The 19455-nt window shown below is 49.2% G+C and overlaps 1 protein-coding gene across 2 annotated transcripts in view; it reads left to right on the forward strand.

The window, feature by feature from the left end:
* Positions 1-19455, forward strand: part of SPIRE1 (spire type actin nucleation factor 1) — a gene marked incomplete at its 3' end in the record, with an annotated part of 113990 nt that overhangs the window by 73729 nt on the left and 20806 nt on the right. The window contains exons 6-9 of one of the 2 annotated variants that reach the window (XM_080714588.1): positions 93-257; positions 4809-4895; positions 6147-6276; positions 14324-14365. In XM_080714588.1, the coding sequence (XP_080570714.1) occupies positions 93-257; positions 4809-4895; positions 6147-6276; positions 14324-14365 (424 nt within the window). The remainder of the gene's footprint in view (positions 1-92; positions 258-4808; positions 4896-6146; positions 6277-14323; positions 14366-19455) is intronic. The other variant, XM_080714589.1, reaches the window with a different exon arrangement.

Genomic DNA, 19455 nt, shown 5'->3' on the forward strand with positions numbered 1-19455 from the left:
AGCTCTCCCTCTATTCTGTATGCTTCCAGCCACTCAGAGGAAATAGGCAAATGTGTTTGGTTATTGGTGTCTCCCACTCTTGGTTCTTTCAGGCACGCTTCTGGGTACAGGTGATGAGGGACTTGCGCAATGGCGTCAAACTGAAGAAGGTCCAGGAGCGGCAGTACAACCCGCTGCCCATCGAGTACCAGCTCACCCCGTACGAGATGCTCATGGACGACATCCGGTGCAGAAGGTACACCTTGCGGAGAGTGATGGTGAGTGCCAGGGAGGGCACGGCGCCTGGGCAGGGGTGCTGCGTGCTGAAAACGGTGCGCCTGCTCCCGCCCGTGCAGGATCACGGGCTCCTGGACAGCTCAGCACGTAGGGAGACTCATCAACCCAGCGAGGCCGTTTCAGAGTAAAAACTGGACAAATGGGGCTGGGTGTAGCTCAGAGGTAGAAGGCCCCAGAAGGGGGCTCAGGCGCGGGGCTGCGTGGCTACCGGCTTGCCCCATCCTGGCTGGCTGTGCTCCAGGGACCTGGTGGGTGTCAGCCGGGGTCCAGGCACCTGTGCCAGCCCCGGGGAGGCTACTGATAGGACAGAGGACTACGCATCCCAGTATTTTCTTCCTGTGGTAAACAAATGGAAGGCTTTTAACATAAGACCCTGATGTTTTTCTCCAATGTAGTTTCTTTTTTGATATTTAGTTTTAAGGAAGATAAAATTTATGTAGCACAAAATTACTCACCTTAAAATATACAGGGGCGTTTAGTATATTCACAAGATTACATTGTCTCCACCTCTGTCTAGTTCTGAAATAATCTTATCCTCCCGAAAGGAAACCCTGTATCCTGGACTTCCGCCCCCCATGATGGCAGCCAAGGTCTGCTTTCTGTTTGCGTGGTCCCATCTGTTCTGGATATGTTGTGTCAAGTGGAGTCATAGGCTCCGGTCGTCTGCCTGTCTTCTTCCGCGTTGCATAGCGTTTTAACGTTCCTCACGTGCCAGCCTGCACAGTAGGTGCTTCCCCTCATGGCTGAATCGCGTCCCAGTGCGGACATGGCGTGTTCTCCCCGTCATCACTCCAGAGACAGCTGGGCTCTTCCTACCTTTGCTCCATATGGATGGCGCCGCTGTGGACAGGTGTGAAGCGATGCTGGAGTACCCGCTTCCCGTCCTCTGGGTGTGTGCCCTGGAGTGGGGCGTCTGTGCGGGTGATTCTTTGGCTTACTGAGCGGCTCCCAGAGCTCACCGCTTGGCATCCCCAGCAGGCTGCCAGGAGCCAGGGTCTCCACGCCCACGCTGGCTTTGTCAGCCACGGCGCCTCTTGTGCCCCGGTGCTCGTGATGCCGTGTGTTTCTGTGCGCTTGTGGCCAGCGGCGTACTTCTCTGCAGGAATGTCTGCCCAGGTCCTGCACTGTCTAACTGGGTGCTTTGCATTTTCCCACGGTTGCTAAGACTTCTTCGTACATTCTAGACCCTGGACCCTCAGCAGATAGGGAGCACGCTCCTGCTCCATCCTCTCCCTGCGGGCTCTCGATAGTGCCCTCTGATGCTCAAGGGGGTTCCTTGGGCGGAGGTTGGTTGCTCTATTTTTCTTCTGTTGCCTGATGCTTGGCTCATGGATAAAAACCCATTGCCGCATCCCGGCCATGCAGGTTTGCGTCGTGTTCTCCTGTGAGACGGTTGGTGCTGGCCCTCTGGGTAGGCTTGGCCTCTCTGGGTCAGCGTGGGGGGCAGGGCGGATGGCCTTGGACCAGCTGCCCAGGGCCACGCTCGGGAGTCGCTCTCTCCCGTTGGATGCACGCAGCAGCTGCACAGAGAACATGCATGGATTTGTCTAGACTCTGGTTTCTGCTTTTTTAATCCACATGTCTATCCTTATGCAGTTCTCCACTGTTTTGATTACTGTAGTTTTGTTGCAATTTTTTGAAATAGAAAAATGAGTCATTGACTTTTCAGGATTCCTTAAATGCATTTTTCTATTTTTTTTTTCTTTCTTTTGTTTTTCAGTACTGAGGATGGAACCCAGAGGCAATCTACCTCTGAGCTACAGCCCCAGCCCTATTTTTTTATTCTTTATTTTGAAACAGGGTCTCACTGAGTTGCAGAGGGCCTCACTAAGTGGCTGAGGCTGTGTGTATGTATCTCATCTCGTCTATGAGGAGACATGCCTTTGCCTCTTCCTTCTCTCTCTGGATGCCCTTTACTGTTCTGGCGAGACCCTCTAGCACCGTGGTGAGCAGAAGCGGCCAAATAGGACCCACCTCTTGTTCCTGATCGTAGAGGAGTCGTCAGTCTTGTGCCATTGAGTGTGATGTTGTGTATGTGGGGTTTTTTTTGTTGTTGTTGTTGTTTTTTTTTTTTGGTGGTACTGGGGATGAAACCCAGGGGCCTTCTACCTCCGGGCTACACTCCCAGACCTATTTTATATTTTATTTGGAAACAGGGTTTCTTAAACCAGCTGAGGCTGGCTTTGAACTGCGCAATCCTCCTGTCTCAGCCTCCCAAGCGCTAGGATTACAAGCGTGCGCCACCACGCCTGGTTTTGTGTATGTGGTTTTTTGTTTTGTTTTGTTTTGTTTTGTTGTGGTACTGGAGTTCCTGGAAGCCCTTCTACCTCCAGGCTACACTCCCAGACCTATTTTATATTTTTGAAAGAGGGTCTTTTAGGCCACCATGGCTGGCTTCGAACCTGCGCAATCCTCCTGTCTCCGCCTCCCAAGCGCGGGGATTACAAGCGTGCGCCACCATGCCCGGCTGTGTATGTGTTTTTAAGTGACTTTTATTATGCTGAGGAAACTCTTGTCCAATCCATGTTTATTGGGTTTTTTTAATCACAAAAAGGGTATTAGATTTTGTTGAACCCTTTTTCTGCATCAATTAAAACAATTATGTAAGTTCTTTTGCTTTATTCTATTTATGTAAAATATTACCTTGAGTGATTTTTGTGTTTCTTTTCTTTTTTTGTTTTTCTTTTTTTTTTTTTTTTTTGCTTGTACTTGGGGTGGAACCCAGGGGCTTTCTACCTCCGGGCTACACTCCCAGACCTGTTTTATACTTGATTTGGAAACAAGGTCTCACTAAGTTCCTGAGAGCCTCACTAAGTAGCCAAGGCTGGCTTGGCTTAGAACCTGTGTGATCCTCCTGTCTCAGACTCCCAAGTGCTGGAATTGCAAGTGTGCGCCACCACGCCCTGCTGATTTTTGTGTTTCTATCCATCCTGATAGTCAGGAATAAATCCCATGTGATCACGATGAAGACTCCTATTAATATGCTGCTGGAGTTAGCTTACTAGTGTTTTATTGATCGGTGTGTGTGTGTGTGTGTGTGTGTGTGTGTGTGTGTGTGTGTTACTGGGGCTGGAATCCCAGGGGTGTTCTGCTTGTGAGCTATACCCCCCAGTCCTATCAGTTATTTATTTGTATTTGTTTATTTATTTATTTGGAAACAGGGCCTCACTGAGTAGCTGAGGCTGGTTGTGAATGCGTGACCCTCCTGTCCCAGCTCCCAGGTACTGGGTGACAAGCATGGGCCATCAGGCTCGCCTGTGGCTGGAGGCTGAGTGGCGGTCCGGCTCCTCGCCTGTGCTCCCTCTGCATGCTTCCTCCCACCCCTCCCTCCTCCCTCCCCGTTGGTGGCTGGTGTCTTTCTCGGAACTGCTCCACTTGGCCTGCGGTGTCTGCTGTGCCGATGGCGCCGTGGTGCTCTCGCGAGCCCTGTGCGGCGTCCGTTCTCGTTCCTGGGTGTGTGTTGCACCCTCTTTCTCTTGGTCGGTCTTGGCCGTCTTTGGTCATGTTCACAATCTCTCAGTGAAACAACTTTTGGTCTTGTTGAATCTGTCCCTTGCTTTTCTGTTCTCTTTTCATTCATCTCTTCTGTAATCTTTATTGTTCTCTATTTCATAAGCCATAGTCTTGTTCATTTGGGGTATTAAGGTATAAAGTCAGGGTTTTTGTTGTTGTTTTGGTTGTACTGGGGATTGAATCTAGGGGCATTCTACCTCTGAGCTACACCCCATTCCTGTTTTTATTCTGTGATTTTGAGACAGGGTCTCACTGAGTACTGAGAGCCTTGCTAAGTTGTTGCAGCGGGCAGTGAGCCTGGTCCTCCTGTCTCAGCCTCCCAAGCCCTGGGAAGGCAGGTGCGCGCCACGCGCCTGCTGTGAAGTCGGGCGTGCTGAGGCCGTGTAGGTTAGGCGTCGACTCTGAGCCTCCCGGGGTGCTCCTCTGCATCCCATAAGTTTTTATTTGTTTTATTTTCACTCACCTCAAAGTATTTTATTGTATTTTTATGATACTGGAGATTGAACCAGACCGTCTAACTCTGGGCTACACCACCTAGACCAATTTTATTTTTTAATTTGAAACAGGGTCTCATTACATTGCCAGGAATCTAAGTTGCTCACGGCCGTTCTAGAACTTGCGCTCCTCCTGTCTCAGCCTCCCAAGGATTGAGATAGAGGTGTGCACACCACACCTGGCTTTAACCTCAATTTTTCACGAGGGTGGAAAGAAGAGGGGAAAGACTTTAAACTATAGAAAGCTTCATAACCAGTCATAAGTTCAAACACTTCTCGATGGGAGGAATATATCTCACTTACAATTTCTCAAAATAATGGCGCTAAAGTGAACTTGTGTTCTCTAGTCTGGTATTTTTGTGCTGAATCACACAGCCACTTATTCTTCACTGATCTTCAGTGTTGTCCTTGGTAGAGCCAGATTACTCTTCATTAATTTTGTGACAAATTTTGGGTAATACCTATATTCCAAAAATTATAATGAATCCTGTGGTCGCTGAATCTTGTACTTTCTGTCTCCCTTAGGTGAATGGTGACATTCCTCCTCGGTTAAAGAAGAGCGCACACGAGATCATCCTGGACTTCATCAGATCCAGGCCGCCTTTAAACCCGGTACGTGACGTGTGACACTCCTCATGTTGGAGCGAGACCACACACTGTCCTCCAGGGGGTCAGCTCTGGCACGCAGCTTTTCTAGCGGTCGGATTCTCCGCTGCGCTCTTTATTCTAAGAATGATGAAGCCCAACTGTAAGTGACCTTCTGAAGTCACAGGAAATTCTAAGGTTGTTTGGTCCAGGGCTGTGTCGGGATGCTTTTCTCGAGACAGCGTGCGTCCTGTGAAGGTGCTGCCTGCGGTGCCGCTGAGGCTGAGGTGAACAGCCGGCAGAGGCTCGGGTGGGCGTGCTGCTGCCCCCTTGCCGGGCACTGCGTCGCCCAGCCCGTGCGGCACGCCCTTCTGCCTGCTCTCAACTGTAAAGGCTCTCCTCGCGACCAGCGGGCTGTGCGCTCCGGTGCTTGCTCCTTTCCCAGAGCCTGCCAAACCTCTGTGCGCAGACCGACGAGGGAGAGAAGGTGTATCCCAGCTTTGGCCACCTCAGGCTAACTAGTGGTCCTTTTTAGACATTTTTTTCAAAGAAGGGAAAGAGGCTGCTAGGAGAGGATTTTAGGAAAGCAGGTCTTGGGAGAGCAGAGGGCGAAAGCCAGTCAGGCCTGCGTGTGACCTGAGCTCCACAGTCCAGCCACATGGCGCCTCAGCCATGGAGTGAAGACGGGAACAAAGGTCTGTGAAGGTCGTGCTGAATGACTCAAAGTGTTGGTTTCAAGACCAGCAACAGGCACGGTGGAGCCGACCCATGAGCGCCCGCTGCTGTGCAGCATCCAAAACCTAATTATAGAGCCGGGCGTGGCGGGCACGCGTGGAATGCCCGACTGGGGAGCGGAGACAGGAGGATGGCGCAGGTTCGAAGCCAGCCTCAGCTACTGAGTGAGGCTCTCAGCAACGCAGTGAGACCCTGTTTCCAAATAAGTATAAAAGAAGTCTGGGAGTGTAGCCCGGAGGTAGAAAAGCCCCTGGGTTCCACCCCCAGTACCACAAAAAAATAATTATTATTATAACTTAGCACGGTTGACTCTTGGGGCCAGGTGAATGCGTCTGACCCAGTCACTGAAACACGTACCCTCCTGATTGTGCTAGAAAGCTTGATATTTAACATTAAAATTTGGTTCTTAATGTTAAAATGTCTTGACCTGAGCAGCCTTCCAGTCAGTGAAGTGGAGCTCCTCACGCTGTGCTGCGTGATGGGCTCGAACAAACTGTTCCGGAGCCAGTCTCAGATCTCTAACCGCTGGCTCTGCTTTTCAAGGCCTCAGCCAGGAAACTGAAACCAACCCCGCCACGGCCACGGAGCCTTCATGAACGAATATTAGAGGAAATCAAAGCAGAGAGAAAGCTGCGGCCCGTCTCGCCGGAGGCGATCCGACGGAGCAGGCTGGGTGAGTGTGCTGCAGCACGCCTGGCCTCGCCCATGGGGCAGGCTGGCAAGGTGGCCGTGGCTCCTCACCCCCGCTGTCACGTGCACACACCCTCACACGTATTGGAGGTTTATGTTTTAAATCCTTAAGCCAGGCATGGTGGTGCACACTTGTAATCCCAGTATTCGGGAGGCTGAGATAGGAGGATCATGGTTTGAGGACAGCCTCAGCTACTTAGTGAGGCCCTCTGCAACTCAGTGACACCCTGTTGCAAAATAAATAATGAAAAATCAGGCTGAGGCTGCAGCTCCGAGGTAGAATGCCCCTGGGTTTCATTCCCAGTATGACAAAAAAAAAAGGAAAAAAAATTCTTCGAAAGTTCTCCCCTGTCTGATGTTGACTGCACAAGAGCATCGTGGCATCATGGCGAGAGCTCTCTGGGGTCTGCGTGAGGCTTGAGGAGAGCTTCTCTGAGCATCATTCTCTTCATCAACAGAAAGGGCATAGAAATTCTTTTTACTCACATTCTAGTTTTTGTGTAAGAAATAGGATTGGAAGCTGATGTGGTGGCACAGTCCTGTAATCCCAGTACTTGGGAAGCTGAGACGGCAGAATCGCAGGTTTGAAGCTATTCAGTAGCGATCGAGTCCACAATTCACAATAAAAACTTTTTAAAAGGGCTGGGAGTGTCAGAGGGAGAACACCCCTGGGTTCAGTAACACACACACACACACACACACACACACACACACACACACACACAGAATTAAATAGGATTTTCATAAAAATTCTTTAAATTATAACACATGTACAAGGATTAGGCATATTTTAGAACTATAGGTGATAGGTATATATAACGTTTTACGTTATATTTCTATCATCTTAATTATGGGTGTTAGGTGATGAAAGTGTCTGCTATTACCTGATAGCACTTATTCCTGAACTTTTGTGTGTGTGCTTCTGGGGCTTGAACCCACAGAAATTATACCTCTGAGTGACATCCCTAGCCCTTTTATTTTTTGTACTAGGATTGAACCCAGGAGCATACTACCTACAAGTTACACTTCCAGACCTTTTAATTATTTTTTATTTTGATACAGGATCTCACCAAGTTGCTGAGATTGGCCTCAAACCTACAAGCCTCCTGTCTCAGCCTCCCAAGTACTAGGATAATAGGCATGCCCCACCATGCTTGGCTTATTTTTTATTTTGAAGCAGGGTCACACTTAATTTCTGAGGGCCTTGCTAAGTTGCTGAGGCTGGCCTCAAACCTGTGATCCTCCTGTCTTAGCTTGAAAGAATAATATTCCTTATTTGTAATAATAAATACTTTTGATGTGTACTTTAAGCACATATTGGTTTGGGTTTGTAGTAGTATTATTAGAAGTTTCTAAGATTTTTGTTTGTACAGCTCTCCTCTAGTTTGTAAGATTGAAGATGCCACAGAATTTGGAGCGCTCGCTTTAGGAAGCGGACCCTGAGGCGCCTAGCAGGCCGCAGCCCGCCGCCAAGCTGCTCCTCCCTCCCGGCCCAGACGCTTCTTGGTCCCTCCGTCTCTGTTGTGGGCTCTCTCCTCTCTGGGCCACCACTCTGTCCCCCACGGTTTTGTTTCAGCTGCGAGTCTACAGCACAGGCCTCTGAGAGTTCAGATCCCCTGAGCTGTCTGCTGGGTAGGGCTTCTCACGCACGCAAGCCGGACAAGCAGCTCGTGCATAGGCGGCCCTGCCACACTCGCAGGCCTTCCTCTCCTGTGCCCCCAAGAGCCCCGTCCTCAGCCCAGTCTTTGCTTTGCCTCCCGTGGGTCCTGCCTCCCACGGTCTGACCCAGGCTGCTGTCCTCCCGTGTCAGCTATCGGCGCTGACCGCGCCCGGCTTCCAGTGCCGCTCCTCGCCACCCGGGGCTCTGAGACTCGGGCCGTCTGAGTGTGACCGCGTCCCCAGGACGGGCTGGGCTGGCTGTGTGAGGGGTTCACAGATAGTCATTACAAGTGCCTGCTGTTACAGAGCCAGGCTGAGTGACGCCGATCAGTCCACCCCTCCCTAGGCTTTTTGTGGTGAGGTTTTCTGGGTGGCTGTTTATGCACTGTGGGACTGAACCACGGGCCTTGAGCATGCTGGCCACACACTATCCCTGAGCTACCTTGCCAGCCCTCTGTGTGTGGGGAGGGGACACTGGGGATTGGACCTGGGGCATTCTACCTCCAAGCTACATGTCCAGCACTATTTTTATTTTTATTTTGCAACAGGGTCTTGCCAGGTTAAGAGGCTCACTACTTGCTAAGGCTGTCCTCAAACCTGCCATCCTCCTGTCCACCTTATTTAATCCCAAGCACTGGGATTACAAGTACGTACCACCACACCCAGCTTTTAGACGGTCTTTGTATGTGTCCCAGGCTGACCGCAAACTTTTAGTCCTCCTGTCTCAGCCTCCCAAGCACCTGAGAGCGTACCTTAGTACAGGGGTGTGCCACTGGGCCTAACTCCCTCTCTAGTTTTTATGGCAGCAAGTTTGTCTCTTAAAAATGTGTAGGCCAGTCGGGCATGGTGACACACACTTGTAATCCCAGTACTTAGGAGGCTGAGACAGGAGGATTGCAGGTTCATGGCCAGCCTCAACTACTTAGTGAGGCTCTCTGCAACTTAGTGCAACCCAGTCTCCAAAGTAAAGAATAAAAAATATGGTTAGGGGGTGTAGCTCAGAGGTAGATGCCCCGGGTTCAATCCCCAGTGCCACACACATACCAAACAAAGTTTAGGCCAGGGGCAGTGGCGCACACCTGTAGTCTGACCTGCTCCTGAGGCTGAGCAGGGACGATCGCTTGACCCAGGAGTTTCAGATTGGCTTGGGCAGCAGAGGGAGACCCTCACTCAAAAAACAAATACAGTAGGAAGAAGGAAAAAACTGTTGGGAGCATGCTAAATGACAGATCTAGACAAGCATCGTAGAATCATGAGTCACAAACCGTGCGAGCCAGGGCTCCTTTCTTAGAGCATCCTGACAAGGGCCTGAGGAACACGTGTGTCCCTGGGATGTAGGCTGTGCGTAGGTTGGGAGCACAGCCTCCTGCCAGGACAGGGGCCTCATCTGTACAAGACCTTGGTCCAAACCTCAGCACTGCAAAAATAAAACCAAGCCCTGTGTAGTTTACAAAGTACATGTCTATGGAGATTTTCCCAGAGAGAGTCCATAGACTGCCTTAGGTTCCTAAAGGGTTTCTAACCTCAGAAGAGTAAAAGCCTAGCCGGGTGTGGTGGTGCACCCCTATAGTCCCAGTACTTGGGAGGCTGAGACAGGAAGATCACACGTTTAAGGACAGCCTCAGCAAGTAGTGAGATTCTCATCAACCTGGCAAGACCCTGTTTCAAAGTAAAAAATAAAATAGAGCTGGGGGACGCTAGGCGTGGTGGCGCACGCTTGTAATCTCCATGCTTGGGAGGCGGGGACAGGAGGATCGTGCTGGTTCGAAGCCAGCCTCGCTGGCTTAAGAGACCCTGTTTCCAAATAAAAATATAAAATAGGTCTGGGAGTGTAGCCTGGATGTAGAAGGGTTTCCAGGAACCCCAGTACCACCAAAAAAAAAAAAAAAAAAATAGAGCTGGGGGTGTGTCTCAGACACAGAATGACCTGGGTTCAACTCCCAGTACCACACGCACAAACAAATACACACAAAGAGTAAGAACCACTGGGAAAATAAGGAAATGATCCTATAGAAGGATAGTTTAAAACTACATTTTATTTATTTATTCATTTATTTATTTATCTAAGTGGTACTGGGGATGGAACCCAGGGGCATTCTACCTCCAAGCTACATTCCCAGCCTTTATTTATTTATTTATTTATTTATTTATTTATTTATTTTTATTTTGGTGGTACCGGGGTTCCTGGAAGCCTTTCTACCTCCAGACTACACTCCCAGACCTATTTTTTACTTTTTTATATTTGGAAACAGGGTCTCTTAAGCCAGCACGGCTGGCTTCGGACCTGCGCGATCCTCCTGTCTCTGCCTCCCAAGTGCGGGGATTACAAGCGTGCGCCACCACGCCCGGCCCTATTTTTTATTCTTTACTTTGAAACAGGGTCTCACTGAGTTGCAGAGGGCCTCACTAAGTAGCTGAGGCTGTCCTTGAATCCTCCTGTCAGCCTCCCAAATGCTGGGATTCTACATTTATCTTAGAACTACCATTCGATCTAGCTTTACCAGTCCTTGGTATTTATCTGAAAGGATTAAAGCCAGCATACTTTGGAGATGTGCATACAGTAGCCAAGTTATGGTGTCTATTAGCATATGAATGGGTGAAGAAAGTGTGTTTTATACACAGTGGAGTTTGACTCGGTCCGAAAAATTGAAACGTTATTTGCTGGAAAATGAGTGGACCTGGAGAGCATTGTGTTAAGTGAAATACGCCAGGCTCTGAAAGACAAGCGTTGTGAGTCATCTCTGCAGAAGCTGTGGGGAAGAGAGGACACCATGACAGTAGAGTGGTAGACTGGGGACCGCCGGCGTGGAGAGGCAGGGCGGAGTGCCATTGGTGACCCTGCACAGGAGCTGGCCACAACAGGCCAAAAAAGCTACTGCATGCATGCGTGCACACAGTGTTTCGCTGCTCTTATTATCATGTTTAATTATGATGCACTGATAAAAGTATTTGAGGAGTCATAAAAAAGTGAAGTTTAAGAAGGAAAGTTACCACATTTGGTGAAAGAATATGGGAAGAATAGAAAGATTTCAACAAAACTGAAAAGTAAAGCCGGGCGTGGTGGACATGCTTGTAATCCCAGTCTTGGGCGGCTGAGACAGGAGGATCTGGGTTCGTGGCCAGCCTCAGCTACTTAGGCCCTCTGCAACTTAGTGAGACCCAGTTTCAAAATAAAGAGTAAGAAATCGGGCTGGGGTTGTGTTATACCATAAGCATTGAACAAAGAAATGGAGACCATCACTCAGTAAAGGCCAGAAGGTTTTAATTCCACTTGGGGCTGCCCCTCCCAGCTAGGCAGAATGCCACAGTAGCCCTGTTAGCTCACAGACCCCCTATATAGAGTGAGCCCAGGTACAGGCACAAGAATTTGTGGAGTAATGTAATCCTAGCACTTGGCCGACTAGGACAAGAGGAACACAGGTTCAAAGCCAGTCTCAGCAACTTAGCAACCCCTCCCCCTGCAACTTACTGAGACCCTGTTTCAAAGTATAAATAAAATAGGGCTGGAGGTGTAGCTCAGAGGTAGAATGCCCTTGGGTTCCTAGTGCCACCAAAAGAGAGTCATTTGGCCAGGTGAGATGACACATGGCACACACCTATAATCTCAGTACACAGGAGACTGAGATGGGAAGATGGAAGGTTCACAGCAGCCTCGGGAACTTAGCAAGACACTGGTTCCAATGTCAAGAGGGCTGGCGGTATGCTTCAGAAGTGCGTGCCCTGGGTTCAGTCCCCCCAAAAAAGTAATTTGTTTCAGCATTGTAAGCCTTAGTAGAAGTACCAGTAGACCATAGGAAGGAACAAGACGACTTGGCTTGTACGGTTTAGAGTGATGTTTGACATCTAATGCCTATTTTTTCCAAGTCTTTTTTTTAACCTTTCTTAGTAATCACCGTGCCAGCAACTGAGGATTCAGATACGAGTAATGTATATGGACATAGCAGCAATCAGAATGGCTCTAGGCGAGGCAGCGTCCAGGGGTTACAAAACAGAAAAGCAATTCTTTTTTTGGGGGGAGGTACTGAGGATTGAACTCAGGCATTCTATCTCTGAGCTACACCCCAGCCTTTTTTTTAATTCTTTATTTTGAAACAGGGTCTCGCTGCATTGCAGAGGGCCTCACTGAGTAGCTGAGGCTGGCTGTGAACCTACGATCCTCCAGTCTCAGCCTCCCGAGTGCTGGGATTCCAAGCGCATGCCACTGCGCCCGGCTGAAGCAGTCATTTTGAGCAGTCACGGGGACAGTCCCCCACTGTACCTAAGTGTCATTGCAAGCCTTGCTGTTGCTTTTTTTTCCTAACTGTGGTAAGAACACTTTAAGATGAAACTATTTGAGGCAATTGTGTTCTATTCCTGCCTTGTTGAGTGTTATCCTAAAAGGCTCTTGGGTTCTGCCCGACACCCTGCCCTTCTGACGCGGTCGTGTGTGTCCCGTCGGCGGCGCACCACGCTGAGTCCATGTGGAGCTCTCGGGGCGTCCAGAGGTAGGCGCGGGGCGTGGCCTCGCGTGCTGTTGGGTTTGGCGCGTCGCTGTTTTACTGAGGGCTTTTCGTCTATTCATCAGGGGCATTAGGCTCTGGTTCTCTGTTTTGCTTTATCTTCAGAGCTGTCCTCCCTCTTCAGTGTTCTGGAAGAGTTTGAAGAAGACTGGCATTAGTTCTAGTGTTTGTAGGGTTCCGGCAAGGCCATTCAGTCTGGGGCTTTTCTGTATCGGGAGCCTTTCCACTACAAACTGTCTCCTGTTGCAAGCCCTTACCACACACAGATCTTCAGTTTCCCTCTTTTTTTTTTTTCTTTTTCCTTTTTTTTTTTTTCTTCTTTTTTCTCTTTTGTGGTCCTAGGGATGGAAGCCAGAGGCACTCTACCTCTGGGCTACACCCCAGAGCTATTCTAGTTCTGATTTGGGAACAGGCTCTCACTAGGCTGCAGAGTGCTTCACTAAGTAGCCGAGGCTGCTTGCAAACCTGCGATCCTCCTGTCTCAGCCTCCCAAGAACTAGGATCACAAGTGTGTGCCACCACACCAGGCACAGTTTCATCTTTAAAAATTATGTTTAGGTGCTGGTAACTACAGGGCAGGGAGCCCGACTCCAGAATAGCTAAGCGGCCGTTCCATGGCGAGTGCTCCCTGCTTGACCCCTAACAGCTGGTGTTGGCAACCAGAACTCCAGAACTGAGCTCTTAGAGGTCTACAAGAGGCTCTCTGAGCGCCTTACTGCCAGATGTTAAGTCCAGCTCACTCCAGCCTCAGTTGGAGAGTAAGGGGTTTAGGTTCATTTTTCTTTGCATCTGTATTAGTTGTGTGTGTGTGTGTGTGTGTGTGTGTGTGTGTGTGTGTGTGCGCGTGCGCGCTACTGGGGTTCCTGGAAACCCTTTTACCTCCTCCCAGACCTATTTTTATACTTTTATGTATTTTTATTTGGAAATAGGGTCTCTTAAGCCAGCGCGGCTGGCTTCGAACCTACACGATCCTCCTGTCTCTGCCTCCCAGGCGTGGGGATTACAGGCGTGCACCACCACGCCCGGCTTCTTTATTAGTTTTTTAACTAACATTGTGCTTTGGGGAATTTGGTTAGGTTAAGGTTCCCAGAATTAACTTGAAAACAAATTTTCCCAAGTATTTTTATAAATTTTCTCTCCATACAATTGCAAGTAGAAATGCAGTGCGACATGGAGAAGTGCTGGGCATGGTGGCGCACTCCTGAGCCCGGTCCTCCGGAGGCGCGGGCGGAGGGCGGCAGGTTCAGGACCCTCTTCGCAGGTGCAGCACCTGAGGCTCAGGCAAGCTCGCGCACGCCTGAGGGCTGACACTTGTTCTTTATAAAATGCCTTGCCTTTATTCAAGAAGCAGATACTCATCTTGACATGTTATTGAAGGACACATTTATTCTAAAATTTTTAACGTTCTGTATATTCCGTAAAATAATGGGGTTTTTGTTTGTTGTGATACTGGGGCTTGAACCTAGGGGTATTCTATCTCTGAGTGACAGCCCCAGCCCTAATTTATCTTTTTATTTTGAAATAGGGTCTAGGTTGCTGGGGCTGGCCTTGAACCTGTGATCCTCCTGTCTCAGCCTCCCAAGTTCTGAGATTAAAGTATACATCACCGTGCCTGGCTTAAAAATCATAGTTTAAAACATGCTTACTTTGGTTGACTTGACATTTGAACGAAAAGCCATGTTCTGGAGTCCTTTCAAGCGCGGGTCTGTGTGCCGTGCCGCGGTGGCCATGGTCTGAAGGTCTCCCTGCTGTCTCCTGGCTTGAGTCTGGGGACCTGAGACAGCTGGGGAAGGCCGCCCTCCTCCCTCCTGTCCTCCGTGCGCTCAGCGGCTGAGTTACCTTCCTTTTCATTGTTTGTTCTCTTTCTTTCAGCAATGCGGCCACTTAGCATGTCTCACAGTTTTGACTTGTCAGGTAAAAAAAAAAAAAGCTTTTCTCACCGGGTCTTGTGGTTTCTGTAAAGCACATTTCATTCACTTGCTTGTTCTAACATGTCTAAAAAGAAAATTGAAAAGCTTTCTTCTAAGCTGTGGTCAGTAAAGTAAAACATTCTGAGTATTTGAAACAATATACTTAAAATCACTGAAACTGTACAACTGTAATAACCCTATGGAGGAGCCAGTGGTTATGGAATATCTTAGCTTTCTGCATGGTCGCTGTCACTGCTCAGACCTTTGACTTAAGAGAATAGAAAAAACTTTAAAGAAACAAAGTGACGATCCATTTTATTCCTAAAGCATTCAGTTAGGCAAGGAGCTAACAGCAGCTACCTCAGGGTAGGAGTCCCAGTGCCTCTGCTTGGGGATGGAGCCCTCAGGGTAGGAGGCCGTGTGCCTCTGCTTGGGGATGGAGCCCTCAGGGTAGGAGGCCGTGTGCCTCTGCTTGGGGATGGAGCCCTCAGGGTAGGAGTCCAAGTGCCTCTGCTTGGGGATGGAGCCCTCAGGGTAGGAGTCCGAGTGCCTCTGCTTGGGGATGGAGCCCTCAGGGTAGGAGTCCGAGTGCCTCTGCTTGGGGATGGAGCCCTCAGGGTAGGAGTCCGAGTGCCTCTGCTTGGGGATGGAGCCCTCAGGGTAGGAGTCCGAGTGCCTCTGCTTGGGGATGGAGCCCTCAGGGTAGGAGTCCGAGTGCCTCTGCTTGGGGATGGAGCCCTAGCACAGGGGGCGTGGCTCAGCGCTCAGACACTTGCCTTGTGTGCGAGGCCCTGCTTCAGTCCCCGCACTCCACACACGCACAGAGCACAAGCGCAGCTGGGCGCGGTGGTGCACACTTGTAATCCCAGTGCTTGGGCAGCTGAGACAGCAGGATCACAGGTTCATGGCCAGCCTCAGCTACTTAGCAAGGCTCTCAGCAACTTAATGAGACTCTCTTTCAAAATAAAGAGTAAACTGTGGCTGGGGGTATAGCTTGGAAGTAGAATGCCCCTGGGTGCCATCATCAGAAACACACACACGCACACAGGCACAGTGCGTGGACATGGCTTTAGTCATGATGCGGACCAGGCAGAGGTATGTGCCGCACCTTTGACCCCTCTGTGTGACCGGCAGCAAGTAATAGTGGAATGAATACCTATCGATAACTAAATCTGATCTCTTAAATCAGCCCTTTCCAAATTATGTACGAACAAACTTCCAAAGCCAGCTTAATTTCAATAATTTCTAGATTTCAGTAAGATATTTCCAACCTTAGTTTCCAACTGTTCCATTTCTGTTTATTTGTGGGTCTCAGGCATGCCTCTAACATTTGACAGTCTTCTTGACTGGCCACTGAAGAGCTTTTTCTATTCTCTTTTATCCATTCGGCAGTTTTTACTTATTTTATCAACTATTTGCATATTGACCATGTAAAAAGTTTAGTCTGGAAAATCAACTCCGAAATGTTTTGGACATTGTGCGTCACTGCTGACCTCTAAAGGCGGGCCGCGGCACCCCGGCCCTGCCTCCTGCAAGCGTGCTGATGGGCGAGGTTCCCAGGCGGACTGTGCGGGAGTGGTGTGGCCGCCGGGCACTCGGCTGCTGGGGACAGCACGCACACATGCGTACCTGGCACACGTGTGTTTTGTGTCCTGTGATGGCTTCGTGCTGGGAAGAAAGCTCTTGCTGCTTACAGCCCTGCATCAGAGGCAGCAGAGAATGTGGCCTGCTTCCCTGTGTGCTGTGCTGTGCCTGGGCCATTTCCAAGTGTTTCATTCTCGATTTCTTTTGCTGCCTTTATGTTTTCCATTCTTAATTTAAATGCTCCAAATTAGTAGCCGGGCGTGGTGGGCACATTTATAATCCCAGCATTCAGGAGACTGAGACCCGAGCATCACGGTTCACGGACAGCCTCAGCTACTTAATGAGGCCCTCTGCAGCTCAGTGAGACCTGGCTTCAAAATAAAGAATAAAAAATAGGGTGGGGGTGTAACTCGGGGTTGAATGCCCCTGGGTTCCATCCCCAGACCCGCAAAAAAAACCAAAAATGCCCCAAGATATAAACAGGAAAGACTTATCCATTCCTCTAGCTTAAAGCTTGGAGCGCATTTTCCTAGTTGGGAAATGAGCAAACGAGAATAACATTTGAAATCACAGTCTAGATAAATGAGTTTGAACTGTGTAGAATGAAACAGAGCAAAGTTCATTCTGCTGCTGAAGGGTATCTTAGAAATGTATTTTCTTGGTGACAATCCTAACAGTCCAGTCAACATCAATTGAGGTAAGTATAATCTGTTCTTCTTATGCAAATATTAAATGCGTCACCTATATCCTGGCCACATTCCTGCAACTAAATAAGGCAGCAGACACACATGTACTATATAAAATATACAATACTGTGAGTGTACATTTCAGATTCTCAACCTAAGGTATGTAATTTCTAAAGCCATATGTAAATATTTCTCATTTAAACATTTTATTTACATACTGATATCACCCATTTTTCTTAAGAAATGCCATCTTATATAGAAGAAATACAAATTTTAATTCAAGTTTTGTTCTTATTTAATACGTTAACAAGATGTATTTATTTAAACAGAAAAATATAAATAATCAAAATCCTTAAAAATATGTTCAAGTGGGACATGGTGGCTCACACTGTGGTCCCAGTGCTTGGGAAGCTAAGGCAGGAGGATCGAGGTCCGTGGCCAGCCTCAGCTACTTAGTGAGACCCTGTTTCAAAATAAAGACGACAAAAGAAGGCTGAGGGTATAGCTTGGAGGTAGAATGCTCCTGGGTTCCATCCTCATCGCCCTCAAGAAAGAAGAAATTATATTCAACTAAGTCTTTTATAAAGAGGTAGTGTGAGCTGGGTGTGGTGGCATATGCCCGTAATCCCAGTACTTAGGCTGAGACAGGAGGATTGAAGGTTCGAAGCCAGTGTCAGCAACCTAATAAGCTCTCAGCAACCTAGCAAGTCCTTGTTTCCAAATAAGAAATAGAAACCCTGCCTGGGGGTGTAGCTGGGAGGTAGAATGTCCTGGGTTCCATCCCCAGTACCACAAAAATAAGTAGATATGCCTTATAAGACGAAATCGCACAGTCTCTCCCTGACCCTCGCTGGCTAACTGGTGCGTGTAACTGCACAGCAGCAGGGCTCTCTGGGGCATGCTTCTTCATATTTTAAGACACAGTCGGGTCAGCTTTTCTCCCCGGTATTTCTCTTGCCCTCCCGTAAAACCTGTTAGGTGACCTGTTTGATGAATTCCTCTTTTCTCGGATCTTGAAGTTAGCACAGGTGTTGGTTCAGGTTCATTCAGTGAGCTGGACGACAGCTTCGGCCTCGCAGCACGTCTGCACAGGAAGTTAGCGTGCTGCTGGACGGTTCCTAGGTCCTCCGTGTGGAGAAGGAAAGGAACCGGGGTGCGCGGCACTTAGTGCTCCCTGGAGGTCCACGTGATGTCATCTTATACTCTGGGGCAGCCTCAAGTGCCCCAGAACTGACTGAATGATTGATTGATTGATTGATTGAGGTACTGGGAATGGAACAGCAGACACACATTTTACTATGCAGTGGTACCAGAATGGAGCCCGTTATCACAATAAGTAAATAATAAATAACAGAGGCCGAGCAGGCCCTTCCCCTCGGGCCTCCACGCACCGCTTCTCCTCCGACTGTCAGCTAAGCCCTGCCCTGACCGCTGCTTTTTGCTTCTAAATGCTTTAATCTCGTAGGTACCTGTTAAATTTAGGCACTGTTTAAGTCTTCGTTTGAAATGCTGAAAAGTTCGGCGTGCACAGGAGGACTCCGGGCTAGGCGTCCAGCTAGAGGCTGGGCACCGCAGCTGAGGGGCTGGCTCAGGCCCGCCGTGCTTCCCCTCCCTCCTGCTGCAGGCGCTGACATCGCCGCGTGTGCCGCGTGTACGTCGAGCTGCTAGCCCGCTTGGTCCTCACCGTAAGCTCCTGTCTGTTCACACCCTTATTTTGCAGTTGGAAACAGGCTAGAGAGTGTGCTCAGAATCAGACCGCTGCCAGCGGAGCAGGACTCTGGGCTCTCTCCTGTGCTGTAGGGCCTTCCCGTCCAAGCTTGAGCCTGCAGTGGGTTTGGTTTGGAGGTTTTGTGTTTTAATACTGGGGATGGAAGCCCTGGTGCTCTGCCACTGAACTACATCCCTAGTTTCCGCCTCCAGGGTATTAAGACTGTAAATATTGGCCATTGCACCTGAGGGTTTGGTGTGGTATTAGGGATTAAACCCAGACAGAGCCTTCTACCTCTGAGCTACACACCCAGCCCTATTTTATTTTTTATTTTGAAACGGAGCCTCACTAAATTGTAGAGGGCCTCGCTAAGGTACTGTGAGCCTGGGGTCTTCCTGTCTCAGCCTCCCCAGGACTTAGATCACAAGCAAGCATCATCACTCCCAGTGTGAGCCCCCAAGAATGTAATCTGGTGTAGCAGAGGGAATGTATCCCTGAATTTTGTGTTTATACTTCATATAAAATATGCTTAATGAATATAATGTCAGTTACTAGCTTTTTGGTTGTTAAGCCAAGGCATTTTCAGTTCTTACAGCCACATAGCTGGGTGCAGTGGGACACACCTGTAATCCCAGTTCCTGGGAGGCTGAGACAGAGGATCACAGGTTTGGGCCAGCCTCAGCAGCTTAGCGAGACCCTGTTTCCAAGTTTCAAAAAGAACTGGAGGTATAGCTTAGAGGTGAACACCCCTGAGTTAATCCCCAGAAACGGAAAGAAAAGAGCAGCTCTTCGCACAGTGCCGGGAGAGCTCCGTGCGCGCCCGCCACGCCACGGCTCCTTGGAGCTGTGGGTGCAGCTGGCTTCTCGGCATCGCTTTCTTCAGCGGGGCGGTAAAAGGAAGTTAGGGTCTGCAGGATCTCCCAGTCTGAATTCTAAACTGCAAGTGTGACTATAAAGCTACCCAAAGTGTCCTTGCATCGAGTGTGACAGTATTTGAGAGCGTTCCATGTGCATAGGCACAGCCACTGCCTCACACCTGTTGTGTCTGCGTGACAGCAGGTGCCTCCCGCCCTGTGCGTGCTCCCAACTCCCAGCACCTTTCTTGGCTGAAGAAAA

The sequence above is a fragment of the Muscardinus avellanarius genome (genome assembly GCF_963383645.1).
Source record: "Muscardinus avellanarius genome assembly, chromosome: 17".
In the NCBI taxonomy this organism is placed as follows: Eukaryota; Metazoa; Chordata; class Mammalia; order Rodentia; family Gliridae; genus Muscardinus; species Muscardinus avellanarius.